This window comes from Pongo pygmaeus, chromosome 11 (genome assembly GCF_028885625.2).
Source record: "Pongo pygmaeus isolate AG05252 chromosome 11, NHGRI_mPonPyg2-v2.0_pri, whole genome shotgun sequence".
Lineage (NCBI taxonomy): Eukaryota > Metazoa > Chordata > Mammalia > Primates > Hominidae > Pongo > Pongo pygmaeus.
The window spans coordinates 131,009,007-131,032,761 of NC_072384.2; the positions used below are offsets into that span (position 1 = coordinate 131,009,007).

The 23,755-nt window shown below is 42.4% G+C and overlaps 1 protein-coding gene across 7 annotated transcripts in view; it reads left to right on the forward strand.

Moving 5' to 3' along the window:
* The first annotated feature begins 4,427 nt into the window (after window positions 1-4,427).
* The window catches only part of SP100 (SP100 nuclear antigen), a 131,783-nt gene continuing 112,455 nt past the window's right edge, over window positions 4,428-23,755 (forward strand). For 5 of the 7 annotated variants that reach the window (XM_063648084.1, XM_054477733.2, XM_063648085.1 and 2 more), the window contains exons 1-2: window positions 4,428-7,375; window positions 8,641-8,715. In XM_063648084.1, coding sequence (XP_063504154.1) covers window positions 7,344-7,375; window positions 8,641-8,715 — 107 coding nt within the window. In that variant the 5' untranslated portion in view covers window positions 4,428-7,343. The remainder of the gene's footprint in view (window positions 7,376-8,640; window positions 8,716-23,755) is intronic. The other 2 variants (XM_054477735.2, XM_063648086.1) reach the window with 1 other exon arrangement.

Below are 23,755 nucleotides of genomic sequence, written 5' to 3' on the forward strand. Positions count from 1 at the left end.
ACTAGGGTATGGCGTGTTCAGGGAAGGGGGTGACTCCTCTCTGAGACACTTGGTTACGTCTTTAACTGTGTCCTGCTGGAGCTGCTGGGAAGCTGGGTAGGACCACTTTCCATCCCCTGATCACCTCATCCTCCAGAGGACTCATCCACAGTTGCCTGAGTCTGGGTGGGGAAGAGGATGCAGGACCTCAGCCTTGAGATCTCAGGACCTCGAGTCTTGGCCATATAATGATGTAGCCACCACTTCTGGCTCTCTCTGGTGTCTGTGTTCACTCCTCTGGGTCTCAGAGAATGGGATTGTGCCCATGGCTGGTGCGCTCTGCACGCCAGTGGACATGTCTGCTCTTAGATGGTTTTGTAACGTCTGTGTCAGTACATGTGGCCCAGAGTGCTGTACAGGAGCTGGCTGGTGCTTTTTGTTTTGTGCTTATTCAGGAAATACAAGAAATAACTCCTGGGTTCCTGCATTGTGCCATTGTCTGAATGATAAATGGTAAATCCCGGCCCCACTTCCTCATGCCCCTCAGTGGGGAAGCACCCAATTTCCAGTTCTGGATTCTTACAAGCACAGCTCAAGAATATCATTATTGTCATCACAGCTCAGCCTGGAATCCAGGTTCTGGGATAAATGTGAGCCCCTAACTTCCATAGCTCCACATTCAATGGGCTGAACACCCTCTAGAATTATTCATGAGAGAGGGTGCCATAGGCACCCAGGTATGTGCAGAGGGGTCTCCAATTCTCTCCAGAAAGGAGAGTGTCACCTACTAGACTGAGTCCACTGGCCATTCTCAAGTGGCTAATAGCTGCAGAAATGGATCTACGTCAGGGAACGCTTTATTCCCTTATACACCAAGAAAATGGATCAGTAGCAGATGAGATGAATGAGTTCCCAACTTCAATGTCATTGTTTTGGAAACCAGCACAACTGTGTCAGTATGTTGCCCAGAAAAACATCAGACCAGGACAACCTGGAAGCCATCTGCTCCCCAAAAAACGATTCCACCTGGCAGTTTTATAGCCCAACTGCCCCTGAGAGCCTTATCCCAAGGTAAGACACAGGATATCCAGCAAAACCTGGTTCCCAGGGCCACTTCACGACCTGGCCGGACCAGGCGGTCCTCCTGTGTTCATGGGCTGGGGCCCCGTAGGATGTCAACCTGTTCCCTGAGCACAGCATTTGTACCCATGAGAAACAGATGCACCAGTTAGGAGAAATGCACAGGGCTGTCCCACCAGCTCCAGAGTCGTGCTTGGCCCTGGGGAGAGCTCATTAGACTTTATTTTGGATTTCCCCTAGAGCAGATCTGTTATGACTGACAGTCTAACAAGACCCACCTCATCCTCAAAACAGGGTCTTCTCAGCCCTTGCTAGGCAAAGGTGCCCTGGGAGAGCCCCCCAGTGCTCTGGTCAGCTGTCTCCCACCCACATTTCCAGGAGGAGCACCTGTGGAAAGGCAGACTCCACCCCTTCCCTGCACATCTCCGCCAGACAATGGTTGGCAGACGGGCATTGGCCTTTGCTGGAACTGTACTTCCTGTCTCATAACCTGTCTCGTAACCACTAAATCTTCATGAAGCTACACTTTGCAACCCTGCCCTTCCTTTATTCTGTTCAGCAATACTGAGGAACCTGCCAGGGACCCTCCTCTTCATAGAAGCACTCACTTGCAAGCCCAAAGAAGCAGAAGCTGCTGCCCAGCAGGTGCTGGCGGAGACCATCTGGAGGGACCACCAGGTATCTCCTTCCCTCGCCACACATGCATCACCCAGCAGTCCTAAGATCTAGGACAGTCTGCGGGCAATTCCAGCTCACCATGGTAAAAGTAATAGACATATGGAGGTTTGCAGAAATATTAGGAGTGCAGACTTGGTAAAAGGCTGTATCGTTCATTCAAGCCTTTCCTGGCTCCAGCCCCAGCCACTAGGCTCCCTCCGCTCCTGGTGGTGTCCAGCCCTGCCTCCTTGGCACCCTGAGGCTCACAAGGAGACCTCAGGCCGACCACAGCTCAAAAGACATTCCTCCTCCTTTCTGAGGGTAGGTCTGACCCCGCAGCTTTAGTTCCATGCTTGTGGAGGTATCCAACATGGAGCTGCCTGGTTCCATATGTCAGGTGACAGCCCCAAGTGCTGACGGGGACCCACTGGTGAACACAGGAAGATGCCACCAGGAATCCCCAGAATGTGAAACATAGTGAGCCTGTAGGGTCGTTCTGTTGCAGTCCAGCAGCTGGGGCTCAAAGTGAAACGAAAGGGAACGTGAAGCCCCCTCCCCCTCACTCAGGGAGACTGGGTTTTGGGGTGGGGGGCATTGCCAAACTTCTGTGCATGAAACACACTTCTCTGAAGTCTCATGTCTTCTAATTCACTCCATGTCACCCGTTTTTGCCGTTTGCCCACTATTTTTTAATCCTTTCAACTGCTCAGCATCGAGTCACATCAGCGTGCCCCGCAAGGACAGCAGGAGTGTCCTGCAGGGCCTTAGGGTGCGGGGCAGGCTTAAGGGCTTCAGCCTCCGGGGAGGTGCAGAAGGCAGGGCCGCTTGTGGCTCCGGACGGAATGAAACTCCTAGGGAAGAGGACACAGACCAGGAGGAGAGAAGGGCGGAGAGAGTCCCCCGCCCCTCACGGGCTGAACAGAGGGCAGGCGGCGACCCGGTGGTGCTCGTGAGCTGCCAGACGGCAAAATGATCTCAGAACCCAGTCCTTACATGGGTTCGACTTTATTCAGAACGAACTACGGCTCTTCTACGACACATTTCGAAGTGTTTGGTGAGCTAGAATCCCGATAAGAGGAGGATTTTCGGTTTCTGTTTCTGCCCAGCCCTGAAGAGGCTGCACCGCTATGCGCGGCCTGGAGACTGGGCGCCGGCCCGGCGGGGGCGGAGCCCGGAGGAGCGCGCAGCGGCCGCGGGAACCGGAACGCGGGAGGCAGACACGGGGAATGGCGATCACGGGCCCCTGCTCGTTGCGCGTGCTCACGGTGTGTCCGTGGCGGGCCTCGCCAGCTAGGTGGCCTCGGAAAGGAGGCATGAGGTGGCGTCCATTGGCCACCAGGACCCTGTGCTGTCCGTCAGTTACCAGGGGACAGGGAGCTGCGGATGTTCAGCTGCGGATACAACAGGGACTCAGCTGAAGGACCCTGCGTGATGATGCGGACTCAGGGGTGGCCCTGGGCCAGTCGGTTTCCTCCTGGTGCTGCACAAGGACTGAGGGCGTCCTCCGGATTTCTCAGGAATGGTCCCCACCTTCAGAAGGTGGCCAGAGGGACTTCCTGTGTTGTCCAATGCTCCCCTTGTCTTTCTGACTCCCTACAAGCCTTCACCCATAGCCTCTTCCTCCCCTGCCAGGGTAGCTCTTCCCATTCGCCCCCTTCCAACAGCAATAATCACATTTCCACCTCCAACAATCCCACTGGCATCTTACGGTGTTGCAGGCTCAGGTGTCCAAAGCTCCATCTTTAGGCCAGTCACTGAGGCTCTGCTGAGCAGGGGACCCTGGTGAGTGGGCCAGGGAGGATCAGACCAGCCTGGTCTCACCCAGCTTCCTAAAAGCTGAAATATTGCCACCAAATGCCCGCTGAGCCCAGGGGATAATTGCATCACAATCATGCAATTGCAAGGAACTATGACCCCAGCCTCTACGCATCTGGGACACAGATAGAAGAGAACCTGAGAAGAGAGATGTATACTCATGTGCTCGAACCCTTTGAAATATATGCAAAATGGAGAGACAGATGGCGATCGAAATACCAGCTTTATTCCTGATAAAAGCTGGATTGGGGATGTGGCTTAGATATGTGGCAGTAAAGGGCCCCCCAGCACTGAACTCCAGAACTGGGCTTATCCACATGGCCTCAGGCTGCTCCAACCCTCCCCCACGCTATGCAGGCCCCTGTCCTTGTGCACTTGAGCTTGGAGGAGCCAACAGAGTCTTGGTCTCTGCAGGCAGGATGACTCCAGGGAGACCCAGCAAGGAGCAGGCTCACTCCCACTCCCAGTCAGCGAAGTGTCCCCTAGAAGAGGGCGGGGACAGGAAGGAACCGGGCCTTGATTGATTGATGTTCCACCTCCTAGAAGGAGACAGTTCGGCAGGACTGGCTGCTCCCACTAAAGATCTCAGGCGCCTGCCCTTCACTCGTCACTTCTATGTCCCTTGGAGGGTGGCCAGGTTCTCTATTCTCATGCCCCAGTGGCACTGTTGCTGCAGCTGCCTCCTGCCCTGAAACTCTCTCGTCCATGATGCCAATGACCTCATCTCAGGTACAGAACTCTGGTTCCCACATGGGGGTCCCAGGTTGAAGAATCACTCCCCACCATGTTACCAGTAGAGGGTCTTGACTGCAAGTTGTCCAAGTTCTTGGCGTTTTGAACAAAGAATTGGACAAAGCACACAGCAAAGCAAGAAAAGAATGAAGCAACAAAAGAACGAAAGCAGGGATTTATTGAAAATGCAAGTACATTCCACAGTGTGGGAGCAGGCCCGAGTGGTATTCAACGGTCCCGGATACAGAATCTTCTCTGGTCCAAATACCCACTGGAGGTTTCCCATTGACCACTTGGTGCTCACCTCATGTAAATGAAGTGGTGGCCTGCAATCAGTCTGATTGGTCGCGGAAAGCAAACAACCAGAGGCTGAAGTGAAGTTACAAAGGTCACGCTCCTATGCAAACATCTCATTGGTTGCAGAAAGCAACCAATCAGAGGCTAAAGTGAAGTTACAAAGTTGCACTTCTATGCAAAGGAAGACTTGGCCTGCAATCAGTCTGATTGGTTGCCAATCAGAGGCTGAAGTAAAGTTACAAAGTTACACTCCTATGCAAACATCTGATTGGTTGCAAAAAAAAACAACTATACAAAGGTACTTTCCATTTCCCATTGCCCCACAGAAAAGGTGGGGGTTTGCAAAGGGAGTAGCCTCTGGACCTTTTGCTACTTAGGCATGGAAAGTTAGGGTTTTCCTTTCAATTTAGTTCTAGGAAGTTAGCATGAAATGGCCTTAGGTTCCCTGCCTCCAGACCCTATTCTCCTGCCTCAACCGCACCACTGAAGTCTGAACTGAAGTTGCTCTTGGTGAAATGTATGAGGCCCATCATCTGGCTGGGTGCCCTGCCTGTGGTCCTTCCTCAGTCACTGCCTCCCCTGCTTTTGAGTTTTCCAGGCTCCAGTAACTGGAACTACTTCTTGACAACAGAAATATTCCCTATTGCCTGTGCTCCTTGCAGCCATGGAAAATGCCCCAGGAGTTCCATTATTTCCTTCTAAACAGTCCAGCAGGATTTTTAGTTCACACGACTTCTTAATTTGGTCCTGTCCCTTTCCCAACCCAGGTGTGTCTGACATTGTTTTCTGGATCAGAGAAACTTTGCTTTCTTCACAGAGGCCTACAGATTCTCCATATACCAGCGGAGCATGGTGCGTGCTCATCTGTCTCCAACCTCATCTGACAAGAACGTCTTCTTCCCTGCTGCCAGGAGGTGCCCCAGCATGGGCATGTCTGCCTGTGAAGTTCAACCCTTAAGGAATTTCCTGCCAGCCTGTGGCTCATTGGTCTGGAATTCCAGGTGCTGCTCTTAGCAGCCCCTAAGCACATCCAGGGAAAAGCTGGCACATTTATGTCAGTGCCACTCAGTGGCCTGGGCCTGCCTGCTGCCCAGAGGCAGCGAGAGGGGAGAACATGAACCACACCAGAGCATACTGGTGTGGTCCATGCCAGGCCTTCTTGGGACCAATGTGCCTCATGGAGACTGGGATCAAAGGACAGCTGTGCCCAAAAGAGGCTCAGCTTGCCAGTCCTTCAGCCCCATAAAGTTGGGGAGTCATGGGCGGGTAGGAAGAGTGAGAGAAAGAGAGAGAGACCTACAGGTGAGAGAAAGAGAGAGAGACCTACAGGTGTGCAGTGCCTGATAGAAACAGCAACCTTTGCCCACCGGAAAAGCTGTCCTCACCAGTGTCCTGGTGCCTGGTCATTCACTCATGGGGAAAAGAAGAGCAGACATAGAGTGAGGGTAGAAAGCCCCCTCCCCCACATTTTCAAATGTACCTGGACAAGCATCCTTATTCACAGCTGGAAAAAGCTGGATTCAGTAGAATGCCATTTGGAAAACATCATTCTGAAGCACCATCCCCTCTGGCCCCTGAATCCTCACCGGCTTCCACCCTCTGCTCACCTTGGGCCCTGGATTCCAGCACCCCCAGGCTCCCAGCTGCCTCCCTGTCTCTGCCCCATGGTTTTGCCTGGAGTTCTGGCCCCTGGTTGTGTCCTGTGGCCCCATTCTCATGCGCCCTTTGCTTCTATTTCTTTACCTATGACTTTATACTGATGTAAAGCAAGTCTTCTCGGTCTCTTCTTGTTCTTTGAGGAATGATGAATCAGAATCTAAATGGAAAATCTGGGCAGCGGATTTTCCCCGGCTGCCCAGCGGGAGCCACCAGCGGCAGCCACCCTGACCTTCCATGTCTAGATCATCTGGGTTCCAACCTCCATCCTCCTCCAATGAGAAGCTTTTGTCCTCTCAAGATTCCAGTGACTTCTCCAAACTTCTCTTCACCCCTGGCTGTTGCAAGGCGGCCCCATAGTCAAGATTCCTTAAACCCTTGCACCTAAAATGTTTGCCTTTCTTACCATGTTGGCTCCAGCCTCTGGTCCCAGGGGTGTGGAGAGTTCTCTCTTACCTCTGGTTGATTTCTAGGAAGGCTAAGAACACTCTCCCCAAGTTATAATGCTGAGCATTTTGGTTCTCTCCAGCCCTGGGTCCCAATGTCGAGACCTACCTTAATCCAGTTCAGGCTCTCCGATGGGCCTGAGAGATTTGAAGTTTCCAGCTTTCCCTCCAACTCTCCAACCTTCCATCCCCCATCTCCAGCCATGTCAGCAAGGGGAAGGGGCAAACGTGGAGTTTTCCCCCCAACTCCCATGTAAACTATGCCCCCTCTTAGAGGGCAGCTAAGGACAATTTTGGTTCAAGGACATTTTTTTTTTGCTGTCTATTGCACAAACAAGTGGACTCCCGGGAGCCGGCCCTGCTCGTCCCCTGGGCCCTCCTTCCCTGGTCCTGCAGGTCTTGCTGCTTGTCAGGCCTCTCCTCCAACCCTCTGCCACATTTCAGAAAAGCTGAGAACCCCTTGGAGTGAAAAAGGAGGAGAAACACAGTGTCCATAGCCCAGAAGGAGGTTAAATAAATACTTTCACTTCTCTTTTCCCCATTTGGGCGGAGCCCTTTCTGAGTCAGTCTGTCGGCCAACTTCCTGCTTGGGGCCTGGGCAGCCACACTGCACGCAGGCTGGGCCTACTGAGGGGCTCAGAGGCCAGGCTCTGAGGCCCCCGCAGGGCCTAGGGTGGGAAGATGGCAGGTGGGGGCGGCGACCTGAGCACCAGGTGAGTCTTTATCTCCCTTCCTTTAACCTTTATCTCTGGCTATATTGCAGCTTTCACGCCTTTAGTTCAGTTTGTGCCTAAGACTTCACTTTAATCCTTCTTTGCAAGAACACAGGTATGCGATGTAATGTAATGAAATGAAAGAGCAAGTAATGAGGAAATCAGATTTTTTAAACAGGAGCAGGACAGCTGTTGGTGTGAGTCCAACTTGCCATAACACACGTGACTTTCTTGTTTTGGATCTACTGCTCAGCTGACCGGGACACTCTGAACATAGCAGTTGCTGGCGGCTGGGATTAACTATTTCCTCATGATCTGTGAACCCTTTCATCCCTCAGCCTTCCTCTACCTTCAAATATGTCATGTCAAAAAAGGTGCTTTAGAAAATAAACACTCCAGGGTAAACACCTGGCTTACTTTTAAACATCAGACGCTGTGGTCTCACCTGTCCTGGCAAGGGGCATCTGTCAGCTGTTCCCATGTCTGGCTCAGGGTCTGAGTTATTCCATCAACCTTGATCAAAAGAAGGAAAGGGAAGAAAAAGGCCCAGGGTGGCAAACGGCTAAATATTTTCATTTTTACTTCAGTTTCCTGTCCCAAGATGGGGGATACCTCTGACCAGAAAAGAGAAGGAAATCCTATCTTTTCTCTAGTAGTGAGTTGAGAAATAACATTACTTAGTCTTTTAAATTTTTTAATACAAAAGAAATACACTGTACATTATTGTTCATAAAATTTAAAACAGTGGAGAAGTATGTTAAGGAAAAAGTCATCTTTACCACTCAGCCATTCTTGTAGCTTCCCTTCCCAGTCCTGTGAAGAGTCTTGGGTGCAGCTTTTCTTATATTTTTCTATGCATTTATATATCTAATGCATTTTTTGTAAAAAACATAATTTATGTTCTTGTTTTATAATAAATTACATTACATGTGCTAGTCTGCATTTTGCATTTTTACTTATTTTAATAGTGGAAAACTTAGAGATCTTTTAATCTTAATACATATAGATCTGCTTCATTCTTTTTATACATGCTATTCCATAGAATTGATATATGATAATTATTTAACTGTTCTCCAATTGAAGGACATTTAGATTGTTTTTAAATTGTTCACATTTACCAATAAGCTATCATAACAATGATTATATATTTCTTTTTGGGTTTTTACATCTAAACAAATATTTATCTTGTCTCTAAACCTTAAAAATGGAATTATTGAGGCAAAGGGTCCAGTTATTTACTTGGTCCTGCCAAATTGTCTTTCTAGGAGGCTGAATGAATGTATTTCACCAGTAGCAAATGAGACGAACCATCTTCCTGCACACAGCCAGGATTTGCAAAGGTGATGAATGAAGAGTTATATCTTGTTTTAATTTGTATTTTCCTTATGATGGGAAAATTGATCAGCTTTTCATGTTTCTTGGCCATTTAAATTCCCTCTTCTATAAATTGCTTGTTTATTTTTTGCCAATATGATTCCGTTGAGGTGTTTGTCCTTTTTTTTCATGATACGAGAAATCACTAAATATTCTGTAAGTATAAATATACTTTTCTTGTCCATTACCTTTGTCTATGGTGACTTTTATCTTATTAAAGCTTAAAATTTAACATATAGGCCTCTTGTGATATGGATTTTTTAAGATAGATGCACCCTTGTTATAAATGAGGTGATGCTGACACCCTCCGTGAGCACTGTTAGTTTTTACAATTGTTCCTGTGTTAAGGTGGCAGATTCGCTGCTACCGTTATTCCAGGAAGAGTTCCTCCTCTAATATCTCTGAAAAATTTTTAAATTTTTAAACAAAAATATTCTTACATTGGAGCCACTTCAGCCTTCACAGCTTTTATTGGCCCCCTATGTTTTCATCTTTTCAGTTTTTCACTTTGTGTTCATAATAGTTGTCTCAACTTTTCCTCCATGACAATTATTTACCTTCTAGTAGGTTTCTTGTTTCTTGTCATTTCTAATTTTTAAAAAATTGATAGTGTTTATTTTTGAGGAGGGATCTTAATTTGTTTCGGTACCCCTGCAAGCTCCATTATCTCTTGTCATTCAATCTTCACAGTCTTGCTTTATTTAGGTTTGCCTGTGCTGTTAAGAACTTTGGGATATTCTCCTTATTGTCTCTTAGTTATTTTTCCAGACTGATTCTGTCTGATCTTGTGTTCCACGTGCCTGTGGTGGCTTTACAGCTCCTCTAGCCAGGCTCGGCCAGGGCAGGTCACCCTAAACTTCCGGCTTGCTTAGTCATAATCTGGATGAACTTTTTTTCTTTTTTTTTTTACATTCCCTGTTTTATCTGAGATCAAATTGTTTTTTGTCTGAGCTACAGTTTGAAGTCTTTGTTTTGATTCTTATCAATTTTTCTGAGTTCACCGTTAATTGATTAAATTATCCTTTTCCCTGCTGATTCGCAGTGATACCCTTTTGGGGAGTATAGAGGCAGGGTGTGCTTCTGTGTTCGCTCTTCTCTCCCCTTGGCCTGTGACAGCCCCTCCTTATGCCAGTACCACGCTGCCATAGTGATGGCAGCTTCCCAGGAACTCTTGACATCTGAGGGAGCAAATCTCTTCCTCTTCCTCCAGAATGTCTTAGAGTCCCAAATTCGCCTGTCAAAATCTTGAGATTTTGTATGGAACTGCACTGGATCTATAAATCAATTTGAGTAGAACGGACATCTTTACATTCATGAGACTTGCATCTCATGAATATGGTTTATGTATATTATTACTTTAAAAATATCTCCTATTAAAATTTGTATTTTTCTTTCTGAAGGTTTTGCCCTTCTGCTAGATTCCCTTCATAGATATTTGATATTTTTATGCCATTATTAACTAAAGTAGTCCTCCCTTATCAACAGTTTTACTTTCTGAGATTTCAGTTACTTGCAGTAAAACTTGGTCCAAAAACATTAAATGCAAGAGTCCAGAAAACAATTCATGAGTTTTAAGATACTTGGTGTTCTGAGGGGTGTGATGAAATCTCATGCTGTCCCTCTCCATCCTGCCCAGGATGTGAACCATCCCTCTATCCAGGGTATCCACGATGTAGACACTACCAGCCCATGAGTCGCTGAGTAGCTGTCCTGGTGATCAGATCGACTGTCCTGGTATAACAGAGCTTGTGTTCAAGGAACTCTTATTTTAGTCAATAATGGCCCCAAAGCACAAGAAGATTGATGCTGGCAATTCAGATATGCCAAAGAGAAGCCGTCAAGTGCTTCCTTTAGGTGAAAATGTGAAATTTCCTGAAAGAAAAAAATAATATGCTGAGGTTGTTAATATCTACAGTATGATGTTTTGAGAGAGAAAAAGAGACCACATTTACATGATTTTTATTACACTACATTGTTATGGTTGATCTATTTTATTATTAGCTATTGTTATTCATCTTTTATTGTGCCTAATTTATGTATAGATTGGGGAAAACATAGTATATACAGAGTTTGGTACTATCTGTGGTTTCAAGTATCCACTGGGGTTCTTGGAGGCATCCCCTGTGGATAGAAGGGAACTAGTGTACTAAATTTTACGTATGAATTTGCATTGGTGACCCATGATCTGATCCATGGTTCTATTTTTCATTCTGTTTCAGTACTGAAATGTTTTAGTTACTACGATTTTATAGATAGTGTTCTGTAACCTACCTTACTGGGATTTAATTGAGAGACACTAAATGAACAGATAAATTTAGGAAGAATTTATGTTTTAAAAAAATCCTGAATGGCCCCAGTTAGAAACATAGTAAATCTCTCCATTTATTCATGATTGTTTGAACTTGGGACCTTGTTGGGTCGCTTTAGTGCTAGGCATTTTAAAATTGTATTTGTAAACAGGAATTCATTTTCCTTTTACATTTTCTAGTTATTTCTTTCTGGCATAAGGGAAATCTATTCATTTTAGTTTGCTGATCTTATGCATAGGAGTCTTACTAAGTAGTCTTCTCCCTCTTAATATTGTCTTGTGTTTTTCTGGAGAAATAATTACATCTTCAAAGATAGTAGCAGCTTTGTCTCCTCTTTTTCAGAATTTATACCTGTATACTTTTCTTTTTCTTTCTTACTTTTTTCTTTCTCTTTTGCCTTAGTGCATTAGCCAGGACTGCCAGTGTAATACTGAATAGTAACAGTAAAAATGAACATTTTAGTTTTGTTCCTGATTTCAAGGGGAATACTTATAATGTTTAAATTGAGGCTTTCTTATAGACACCTTTTTTCAAGTTAAGGACATTTCCTGCTGGCTCTGGTTTACTAAAAGTTATTTATTTTAATCAGGCCTGTGTATAGGATATTTATCAAAATGCCTACTAGAGAATCTTTGAGAATTGTATCATTTTTCTCTTTTAATCTGATTTATCCAGAGTAAATTATATTGAAACATTTTATTAATTCGGTTATTAATTTCACCAAAGTAAAACATATATATATAGCTTAAAGTATCAGTCAATAAGGCCTTTAAAAACACAAGTAGTACTTTCCGCCATCTTCCCAGCCCATGTCCAGTTTCCCTAATAGATTAACTTTTTGGCTCTTCCTTTTGTATTTACTTCTGTATTTTGAAATGATATGCTGATACAGCTGTTTGTAATTTTTCAAGTTTCAGACATTAATCTGTTCACATAATAGGACAGAAGATGAAGACTTTTTCCATAACACTCCTTTTCATTCCCTGTCCATTCTCATAATACATCACAGTTGGAGGTTCATCAGTAATCAGTGTTACCATTATGATGACTATTTACATGTTGTTCATAACCAAGTCATCTACTATATTATGATTACATTTCCTTTCCTGTGCAACATCCTCCCTCCCCTCCCCCCGCCACCCCACAAATAACTATTGCCCTCTTATATATTTGCTTGGATTTTTTGTGTCCTCATTATGAATTCTGCCCAAGCACTCTGCAGAATTCTAAAATTCTTCTCAGCGAGGCACATTGGGTAATTTATCAATTCCATTTTACTTTCTTGGGGAAGCCCTCCTGGAATTATCCATTCTCCTGATTCCATCAGTTCTGGTTAGTTTCAGCTTCCAAGGCTGACCTTCTGAAGCTTGACATCTCTCCTGTGTTGGGTCTTGTTTTGTGGATTACATGTATACCTCTTTCTTGCTTTACCATCTCATTTTGGTTTACCACATTATCTAGTAGCCTCCTGACTAAGAGTTTATAGAAGATATGTGTGTGTGTATATATATATATATATCCTACCTTACTGGGATTCAATTGAAAGATAATATATATATATATATAAACTGTACATGTCTGGAAAAAAAATTTTATCCTTAATCCTCACAACTGCATAAATATTTGGTAAGTATAAATGCAGAGTTTGGAAATTAACTTAGTTCACTGTCTTGCAACTTCCAGCATTGCTAATAAGGAACCTGATGCCATTCTGATTCTTGATCCTGTCTTTCTATGTCACCTGTCTGCCTGTCTGAAACTTTCTGGCTCTTCTCTTTAATCCCGTGATTCTAAAATCTCATGATGGTTTGCCTTGATGTGGGTGTTAAATTCATTTGTTGTGCTTTGCTTTCCAGGGCCCTTTCAAATGGACAACTTTATTTCAATTCTGACCATTTTGCTTGTGATATTATTTGATTATCTTCTCCCTTCTGCTTTATCTCTCTCTTTTATCTTTTGGAATTCCTGTTAGTTGGATGTTAGGTTTCCTAGACTGATCGTCTAGAGACTCCGTTTTTTTTCTTGAAAATCTTATATATCTTCTTTTCTTGAATCTAACTTCTATGACATTTTCTGAGGAACTTCATTCCTTCTAGTAATTAAAAAACTTCTGCCATTATGTTTTTAATTTTCAAAAGCTCTTTTGAAAAGTTGTTTCTCTTTTATATCATCTTGTTGTTTCAAGAAATCTGAAATTTTCTCTCTACTAATGAGGATGATAATTTTTTAAAAATTTCATGTTTCTTCCAAGGTTGTTTTAAGTGTTAGTTCCTTCCAGGTTTCTTTGCCAGCTCCTGCTCCATTATTTGCTTGTTTTGAAAGAATGCATCAAGTGTCCATTGCGTGTCCATTTACATTTCGGAATGAGACACTAAAAATCTGATTAGGAGCTCTGTGCAAGGAATGCCTCTCATTGACTGTGCCTCATTTTGATTTTTCATTTTCCAACTCACCTTCTAAAGGAATGATGCCTCTAATTCCTGACAACTTCCACAGTTCAAAAGTGTACACTGGCTTACTCTTTGTCAGCTTCCCCTAAGCAAGTAATCAGGATTTTTATTTTTTCATTCTGTGAAATTAGCTACCATATATGCACCTATCTTCCAAAATGTTTGATTATCTCTTATTTGATGCCCTTTCCTATTGCCTGATCTTTGCTTCTTTTCTGCCTCTAACTCTCCTTATAGGTGGTTTCATGGGATTTCAGAAGGAACACAGATGAATGCAGGTGTGTTCAACCTGCCAGGCTTAACCAAATGCATAGATTGGTTCTCTAATGTGACCTTTCCTGGAATCCCTGAGATAACACCTACATGGTCATGCCATATGACTCTTTCATCCACTCCTGGGTTGGATTTATTTACATTTTATTGTGGGATTTTACCTCATGTGTTTATAAGCAACTTTGTGACCTACAATTTTCATTTCTTATTTTGTATTTGTCTAGGGTTGATAGCAGAACTATAGCAGCCTCATGAAATAACTGAGGGTGATTGAAATTTTGAATATATTTATATATATATGCACATATATGTATTAGAATGATTTGTTTAATACAGACATCATCTGTTCCTTGAAAGATTGCAGAAAATTGTCCACTAAATTATTTGAAACTGATGTCTGTGTGTGTAGTTGTGAGGAGAAAGTAGATTAGTGTAGCTCTGGAAGTATATTATGCATTTCTCCTATTATTTTTAGTTCTTATGCTGACCTTTGAGCCAGTTTTGATTGTTTATATTGTCCTAAAAAGTAACTGTTTCCCTAGATTCTCTTCTTATTGGTAGAAATTGTATAGGAATTTCTTGTATAAAGTTTTAATCCTTTCCTTCTCTGAAGACGTGTCCTTTTTCCTATTCCTACCATTGTTTATTATTGTTTTTTCCTTTGTTTTCTTGATCAATCTTTCCATTTTGTTGGTCTTTTCAATGAACCACCTTTTGGTTTTATTGATCCACTACTCTTATTTTCTGTTTGAGATTTAATTAAATCTTGATTTTCTTTATTATATTTTTCTATATATTTCTTTCCTAATTCTTTACTTCTCCTTTGTTGAGGGGATTACCTTGTGTTCTGTTTCTAATACGTTGGTTTAAAACTTAATTTACTTGTCAGTGTTTCTTATTTTCTAATAAATGCACTTTAGGCCATGAGTGTTCACCTCTGTGCCTCTTTGGAAATGTTTGGCCTTTATAATGTACAGTGTTTTCATTGGATTTTATTTCTTACCCATTTGTTATTTTGATTTTGATTTGCTGGTTAACCTAAGAAGTGTCTGGAAGCAGCTTTTAAAATTTCTCAGTGGAACGAGTGGGGGAAGTCGTCCTTTGTCCTTTGGTTGTTTACTCTGATCCTATCACATTGTGGTTAGAAAATGTGTTCCTTAAGATTTCCATTTGTGAGAGTCAGTTGTTGTTTCTTTTGTGGCCCTAGTGCATGATCAGTTTTGAGGCTTCACCACATTTGAAAGGCAATATAGTGCAGTGATTAAGAGTGTAGTAACTAATGCCAGATAGTAGAGAGGGTAGGAGCAGGGAGGATCAACACTAGGATGATTGGGGAAGGGTGATGTGAAGTCCAGCTCTGCCACTGCATACATGTAGAGGTGGGGCAAGCCTTGTTTCTTCCCTGTAAAATGACAGTATTAATAATGGTGCTGCCAGCAGGCTGATACAGGTTCTTGTCCTTGCCCCAGAAAAGTATTTGAAGGCCAGACCAAAGTGAAAGTACAGAAGATTGATTGCAGAGCAAAAGCAAATACACACTCAAGAGAGGATTGCAAGTATGCTCAAAAGAATGAGCCATGCCCAACCTGGCCAGAGCTCACATGCTATATGGATAAACATAATGAAGTCATGGAGCATTCCATAATAAGGGGAGGGACACTCAAGAGGAGATTGCAAGTATGCTCATAAGAATGAGCCATGCCCAACCTGGCCAGAACTCACATGCTATATGGATAAGCATAATGAAGTCATGGAATATTCCATAATAAGGGGAGGGATTGGCTGGGTGCGGTGGCTCAGGCCTGTAATCCCAGTACTTTGGGAAGCTGAGGCAGGTGGATCACCTGAGGTCAGGAGTTCAAGACCAGCCTGGCCAACATGGTGAAACCACATCTCTACTGAAAAATACAAAAATTAGTTGGGCGTGGTGGCAGGCACCTGTAATCCCAGCTACTCGGGAGGCTGAGGCAGGGAGAATTGCTTGAAAACAGGAGGTGAAGGTTGTAGTGAGCCGAGATCGCACCACTGCACTCCAGCCTGGGCAACAGAGTAGGACTCCATCTCAAAAAAAAAAAAAAAAAAAAAAAAAAGTGGGGGTGGAGCAGGGAAGGGATTTTCTGGGTAATGAGTGGGCAATTCCCAATTGGGGTGCTAGCATTTTCTTAACTAAATATGGTTAATTTGGAACTGCTGTGGTGTCAGGTCCGTGATGGGAGTGGGAGGTTTCCCCAGGGAAGTTTTATGGTAATAGGGGCATAATGTAGCCCCTATTTGAAAACTTCAAATTTGTCGTCCTACAGAAATCATCTAAATGTGTAAATACAATCCAGTACTTTAGGAACACAGACCATGATATAACTGCTTGAATTAAAAAGTCTCCTAAGGTTAAAATATTTAGTTGTGATTACCTTTCTTTTGGTGTTATTGAGGTATAATTGTATAAATTGAAGGTGTAAAACATGATGATTTCATATATGTTTATATTGTGAAATGATTACCACAATCAAGTTAGTTAACATATCCATCATGTCACATAGTTACCATTGTGTGTGTGTGATGAGAATATTTAAGATCTACTCTCTCAGCAAATTTCAAATATGTAATACATTATTGTTAACTATAGTTTCCATACTACACATTAAATACCCAGAACTTATCCATCTTATAACTGAAAGTCTGTGCCCTTTAACCAACATTTCCCCATTCCCCCATTCCCCCGACTTCCAAGCCTTTGGCAACTGCTATTTGACTCTCTGTTTCTATGATTCAACTTTTTTAGATTCCTCAGTCTGAATCTAATCTAGCAATGGGCTTGTCATACATGGCCTTTACGGTATATTTCATTTATACCCAATTTGTTAAATGTTTTTTATCATGAAAGGATGCTGAAGTTTTCAAATCCTTTTTCTGTGTCTATTAAAATGTTGATATGATTTTTGTCCTTCATTCTGTTAATGTTGCACAACACCATTATTGATTTACATGTTGCATCATCCTTGCATCCCAGGGATAAATCCCACTTGATCGTAGTAAGTGATCATTTTAGTGTACTGTTGAATTTGGTTTGGTTTGGTAGTATTTTGTTGAGAATTGTTGCATCTATGTATATCTGGAGAAATGGTCTGTAATTTTTTTTTTCTTGTAGTGTCCTAATCTGGCTTAGGTATCAAGGTAATGCTCATAAAATGAGTTTGGAATTGTTCCTTGCTCTTAATTTTTTTTGGAAGAGTTTTAGAAGGATTAGTATTAGTTTCTTCTTAAATGTTTGGTAGAATTCACTAGCATAGCCAACTGGTTTTTCTTTAATGGAAAGTTGTTTACTTATTCAATCTTTTTACTCATTATTGGTCTGTTCAGATTATCTGTTTTTTCAGGATTCAGTTTTGATAGATTGTGTATTTCTAGGAATTTATCTGTTTCTTCTAGGTTATACAATTTGTTGATGTATAATTGTTCATAGTAATCTCATGATTCTTTGTATTATCATGTTATCAGTTGTAATGTTTTCTCTGTCATTTATAAGTTTATTTATTTAAGCCTTGTCTCTTTTTTAACTTGGTTAGTTTAGTGAAAGAGTTGCTAATTTTGTTTATCTTTTCAAAGAACCAGTTCTGAGTTTTGTTGATCTTTTCTATTGTTTTCCTATTCCCTATTTATTTCTGCTCTAATCTACATTATTTTCTCCCTTCTGCTGCTAACTTTGGGTTTACCTTATCTTTCTTCATCAACTGTAAAGCTAAATGGTTTAAGGTTTTTCTCCCTAAGGTAGGTGTTTATAGCTATAAACTTGCCTCTTAGAACTGCTCTTACTGCATCTCATTAAGTTTTGCTATGTTGTGTTTTCATTTTTGTTTGCCTCAGGATATTTATGTTACCTTTTTGGCTTCTTCTTTGAGCTATTGATTATTCAGGAATGTGTTGTTTAATGTCCTTACATTATTTATATATTCTGTACAGAAGTTATGAATTCTTCAAATTTCCTCCTGTTATGGATTTCTAGTTTCATAATATTGTGGCCAGGAAAGACACTTGATATGATTTCCCTCTTGAATTTGTTATGACTTCTTTTGTGGCCTAACATATGATTTTTTTTCCTGGAGAATGTTTCATGTACACTGGAGTAGAATGTGTATTCTGCTGCTGTTGAATGAAGTGTTCTATATATGTTTGTTAGTTCTATTTGATCTAAAGTCTGGTTCAAGATCAATGTTTCCTTATATTTTTCTGTCTGATTGATCTATGATTATTGAGGGTGGAGTATTAAAGTCTCCTACTAACATTGTATTGCTGTTTCTTTCTTTTTTCAGTTCTGTTAGTATTTGCTTTAGTTATTTACATGTTCCAGTGCTGTATGCAAAAATATTTACAGTTGTTGTACCCTCTTGATGAACTGTCCCCTTTATCTTTATATATTGATCTTCCGTATCTCTTGTGGCCATTTTTTACTTAATGTATATTTTGTTTGGTATAAATATAGTCACCTCTGCTTTCTTTTGGTCACTTTTTGCATGGAATATCTTTTTTCATCCCTTCACCTTCAACCTACTTGTGTTCTTAGAGCTAAAAGGAGTCTCTCTCTCTCTCTCTCTCTTTTTTTTTTCCTTTGGCCGAGTCTCACTCTGTCACCCAGGTGGGCGTGCAGTGGTGCTATCTCAACTCGTTGCAACCTCTGCCTCCCAGGTTCAAGCAATTCTTCTGCCTCAGCCTCCCGAGTAGCTGGGATTACAGGTACCTGCCACCACACCCAGCTAATTTTTATATTTTTAGTAGAGTCGGGGTTTCACTATGTTGGCCAGGCTGGTCTCAAGCTCCTGACCTCAAGTGATCATCCGCCTGGACCTTCCAAAGTGCTGGGATTACAGGTGTGAGCCACTGCGCCCAACCTAAAATGAGACTCTTATATGCAGCAGATTGTTTGATCTTGTGGGGTTTTTTAAATCCATTCAGTCACTCTATTTCTTTTGATTAGAGAATTTAATCCATTTATTGATGGGTAAGAACTTACTATTGCCACTTTGTTAATTGTGTTCTGACAGCTTTGTAGTACTTTTTTTCTTTCTTTTTTTCTTGTTGCCTTCCTTTGTGATTTGATCACTTTTGAAATGATATGCTTTGATTCCTTTCTCTTAATCTTATTTATCTACTACAGGTTTCTACTTAGTGGTTACTATGAGGCTTACATAAAATATTTTACAGCTATGCCATCCTATTTTAAGCCAACAACTTCAAACAGATACAAAACTCTACACTTTTACTTCTCCCCTCCCTCACATTTCAGTCAATTGATGTTACAATTGATATACTTTTTATATTCTGTCTCCAATAACAAATTACTATATTAGTCCATTCTCACACTGCTCTAAAGTACTACCTGAGGCCAGGTGCAGTGGCTCACGCCTGTAATCCCAGCACTTTGGGAGGCCGAGGTGGGTGGATCACCTGAGGTCAGGAGTTTGAGATCAGCCTGGCCAACATAGTGAAACCCTGTCTCTACTAAAAATACAAAAATTAGCCAGGCGTGGTGGCATGTGCCTGTAGTCCCAGCTACTCGGGAGGCTGAGACAGGAGAATCACTTAAACCCAGGAGGTAGTGAGCCAAGATAGCAACATTGCACTCCATCCTGGTTGACAGAGCAAAAGCAAGACTCTGTCTCAAAAAAAATAAATAAATAAAAAATAAAATGGAAGTACCTGAGACTGTGTAATTTATAAAGAAAAGAGGTTTAATTGACTCATAGTTCCACAGGCTGTACAGGAGGCATGGCTGGGGAGGCCTCAGAAAACTTACAATCATGGTGGAAGGGCGAAGGGGAAGCAAGCACATCTTCAAATGGTGACAGGAGAGAAAGAGTCTGAAGGGAGAAGTGCTACACACTTTTTTTTTTTTTTTTTTGAGACAGAGTCTTGCTGTGTCACCCAGGCTGGAGTGCAGTGGCGCGATCTCGGCTCACTGCAAACTCCATCTCCCAGGTTCACGCCATTCTCCTGCCTCAGCCTCCCAAGTAGCCGTCTCAAAAAAAAAAAAAAAAAAAAAAAAGTAGCTGCGACTACAGGTGCCCGCCACCACACCCAGCTAATTTTTTGTATTTTTGGTAGAGACAGGGTTTCACTGTGTTAGCCAGGATGGTCTCAATTTCCTGACCTCGTGATCCACCCACCTCGGCCTCCCGAAGTGCTGGGATTACAGGCGTGAGCCACCGTGCCTGGCCGAGAAGTGCTACACACTTTTAAACTAGATCTCATAAGAACTCACTCACTGTCACAAGAACAGCAAGGGGGAAATCCACCTCCATGATCCAGTTCCTCCTACCAGGGCCCTCCCCCAACACTGGGGATTACAATTCAATATGAGATTTCGGTGGGGACATGGGGCCAACTATATCAATTGCTATAGATATAATTATTTTAAATAGTTTGTTTTTTAACTTTTATACCAGAATTGAAAGTGACTTATGCACAATCATTACAATATTAGAGATTTCTGACTTTGACTATATGTTTACCTTTACTGGTGAGATTTTGTATATTTATATATTGTTATGTTGTGAATTAGTACCATCTCATTTCAGCTTAAAGAACTTCCTCTAGCATTTCTTGTAAGACAGGTCTAGTGATGATGGATTCCTTCAGCTTTTGTTTGTTTGGAAAGGTTTTTATCTCTCCTTCACTTCTGAAGGACAGCTTTACCAGGTATAGCATTCTTGGTCAGTAGAGTTTCTATTCTTTCAGCATTTTGAACATATCACCCTAATCTCTCCTGGGCTGAGAGGAGGAGGTTTCTGCTGAGAAATTTGCTGCTAGTCTTACGAGGGCTCTCTTATATGTAATGAGTTATACTTTCCTTGCTGCTTTCAAAATATTGTCTTTATCTTTTGATAATATAATTATAATATTTCTTGATGTCAAATTTTATTGTTCAATCTGCTTGGGCACCTTTCGGCCCAGTGAATCTAGATGTTCATTTCTCTCCCCAAAAGTTTCCAGCCATTACTTCTCTAAATGTACTTTCTGTTCATTTTCTCTCTCTTTTCTCCTTCAGTAATTCCCATAATTTGTATGTTGTTTTACTTGATGGTGTCCCATAAATCCCATAGGCTTTTCTTAACTCATTTTTATTCTTTGCTATTTTTTGCTCCTCTGAGTAAATAGTATCAAATGACCTATCTTTGAGTTCACTTAGTCTTTCTTCTGCTTGATTGAGTCAGCTGTTAAAGCTCTCTATTTAATTCTTCCATCCAGTCATTGTATTTTTCAGATCTAGGATTTCTGGCTTTTTAAAAATGGTTCCTGTTCCTTTTTGGCATTATAATTTTGTTTATATATTGTTTTCTAATTTTGTTGAGTTGTCTATCTGTGTTTACTTATAGTTCACTGAACTTTTTAAAGAGAATTATTCTGAATTATATGTCAGTAAGTTCATAGATCATTATTTCTTTAGAGTCAGTTATTAGAGCATATTCGTTTATTTTAGTGATACTATTTTTTCCTGATTCTTTATGATCCATGCATCCTATCATCGGTGTCTGCACATTTGAGGAAACAATAACCTCTTCCAGGCTTTATAAGTTTGTTTCAGCAGGGAAAGCCCTTCACTAGTCAGTCCAGCCTGGAGTTCTGGGCAGGTCAACTGGTAGCATCCATGGACAGGCAGAGCTTGCTGTTGAGATCTCTAGCTGGGCCAGATCATTGCCTGTGTTCTGAGGTTGGAAAAGGCCACTGCTGCTCTCTATGGTTGTTTAGATGTTTTGACTGGACCCTTTTGTTGGGCAGCGGCTAATGGCCAGGCTCTAAGATGGGACAAGGCCTTAAGCTACTGTTAGGTATGGTCACAGGCTGGGCTCTGTGATTAGGCAGGGTTGAAGGCTGTGTTCCACAGTTGGGTGTTGCCACTGGATTACTTATTCTCCAGAGTAGGGCCACTGGCTGTGCTTCAAAGTTTATCAGAGTTGCTACCAGGTGCCCAGGTTCAGTGGGACCACAGAATATGCCCCTCCCTTAGGTCCTTGCTACAAGCTGGGCTCATCAGTAAGGTAGCATAAATTTCTGGAATCCCTGTGCAGGCAAAGCTGCAAGTTGTGCCCCACAGTTCAGAAGTGTCACTGGCTGGGCTGTGTGATTGGGTAGGACCACAGGCTATGTTCTACATTTGGACAGGGTGACTTGTTCTACTCCCTGCCTGGGCATGGCCATAGGCTGGGATCTCTGGTTGCTTGGGGCCCCAAAGCTGTGCCCACCATTGAGAGAGGTCATTGGCTTGGTTTCCTGCCCATGAAGGTCATTGGCTGGGCTTTGCACCTGGGCAGGGTCTCAATTTGGACTTCCTGGTTAACAGGGCTAGAGACCATACTCTGTAGTTAGGCAGGGTGGCTGGCTTGATTACCTGCCTGGGCAAAGACATATGCTAGGATCTGAGGCTGGGCAGAATCTCTTTGGGGGTTCCCTGGTCAGGCAAGACAGAAACCTAAATGCCTTAGGTGGGCTGGGCTGCTGGCTAGGCACCCAAGCTACTTAGAATTGCTGACCATGCTACCTGGCCAAATAGGGCCACCAGCTTACCTCTGCAGGTGGACAGAGCTGCTGGCTGAGCTCTCTGATAGGGTGCTGATGTCAGGAGCACAGTACCAGCATGACAATCTATGCATTGGCCACTGTGAGCCCTGCCCTCACTTCTTCATTTCTAATCAAACCCAGGTGGTCCAGCCCCACTGATTTCCTGTTTGTTTCCCATGAGGCAAGACAGAATTTGGGCCTCCTAAGAAGCAGCCCAGAATGCCAGGGAAGCTGGGTGTCCTTCTCAGGCTCTGTTTTCCCCACTGGAGAAACCTTAGGCTCAGGGAAAACCTCTTGGTGTAGTGCTGTGCCAGCCTGGGGGAGGAGCAACACAGTCAAAGTGAAACCATTCCTCTTACCCCTTCTAGTGTGTTTTTTCTCAGGTTTTGTGGTGCAAGGGAGGTGGTTCAGCTTCACTCTTGGGTTCTGAAATTTTCACAAAGGCATCCTTGTCTATGGATAGTTGCTAGTTAGTCTTTCTGTGAGAGAAACTAAAGCCAGAAACCTCCTATTCTGCCATCTTAGTGGCATCCCATCCTGGATGTGCCTTTTAAATCTAAGGTTCTAGCTTCAGCTCTGGAAGACTATCTTTTTTTTTCACTGGATTTCCCTATTCTCTTTCATTCTATTCTCTTCTGGAATTCCCCTTGGCAGAATGTTGAAACATCCTATGCAGTTTAACTTTCTTTTTTCACATTTTCCATATCTTTCCCTGCCTATATTCCAGAAAGAAAAATGTGGCTCACTAAGTTACTCTTCAACTGAGTCTATTCTGCACACCCACCTTTATTTTTTAACAGCTTTAATGAGGTATAATTTACATACTGTAAAATTCTCCTGTTTTAAGTGTGTATCTCAATGATTTTTAACAGAATTACAGAGTTGTGCAACCATCATCACAATCCAAGTGTAGAATATTTTCACTACCCTTATAAGCTCCTTCATGACTATTTGGGATCAATTCCTGCTCCTATTCTCCAGCCCTAGGCAACCACCAATATACTTTCTATCTCTGTAGTTTTCCCTTTCCTGGCCATTTCATGTAAATGGACCATATATTATACGGTCTTTTACATCTGGGTTATTTCATTGAACATAATATTTTTGAAGTTCATCCATGTTTTAGCATGTATTTATATTTTGTTCCTTTTTCTTGCTGAATTGTATTCCATTATATGGCTCTATCAATGGTATTTTTTCATTTGCCAGTCAATGGAAATTTGGATTGTTTTTATTTTTTGACTATTATGAATAATGCTGTCCTGAGTATTTGCATACAAGCCTTTGTGTGGATATACATTTTCGTTTCTAGGTAGATATTTAGGAGTGAAACTATTGGGTTCTATAGTAGCATTATGTTTCACTTTTTTCAAATCTGTCTTACAGTGTTTCCAAAAGACCATTTTACAGCAATGTATAAGGGT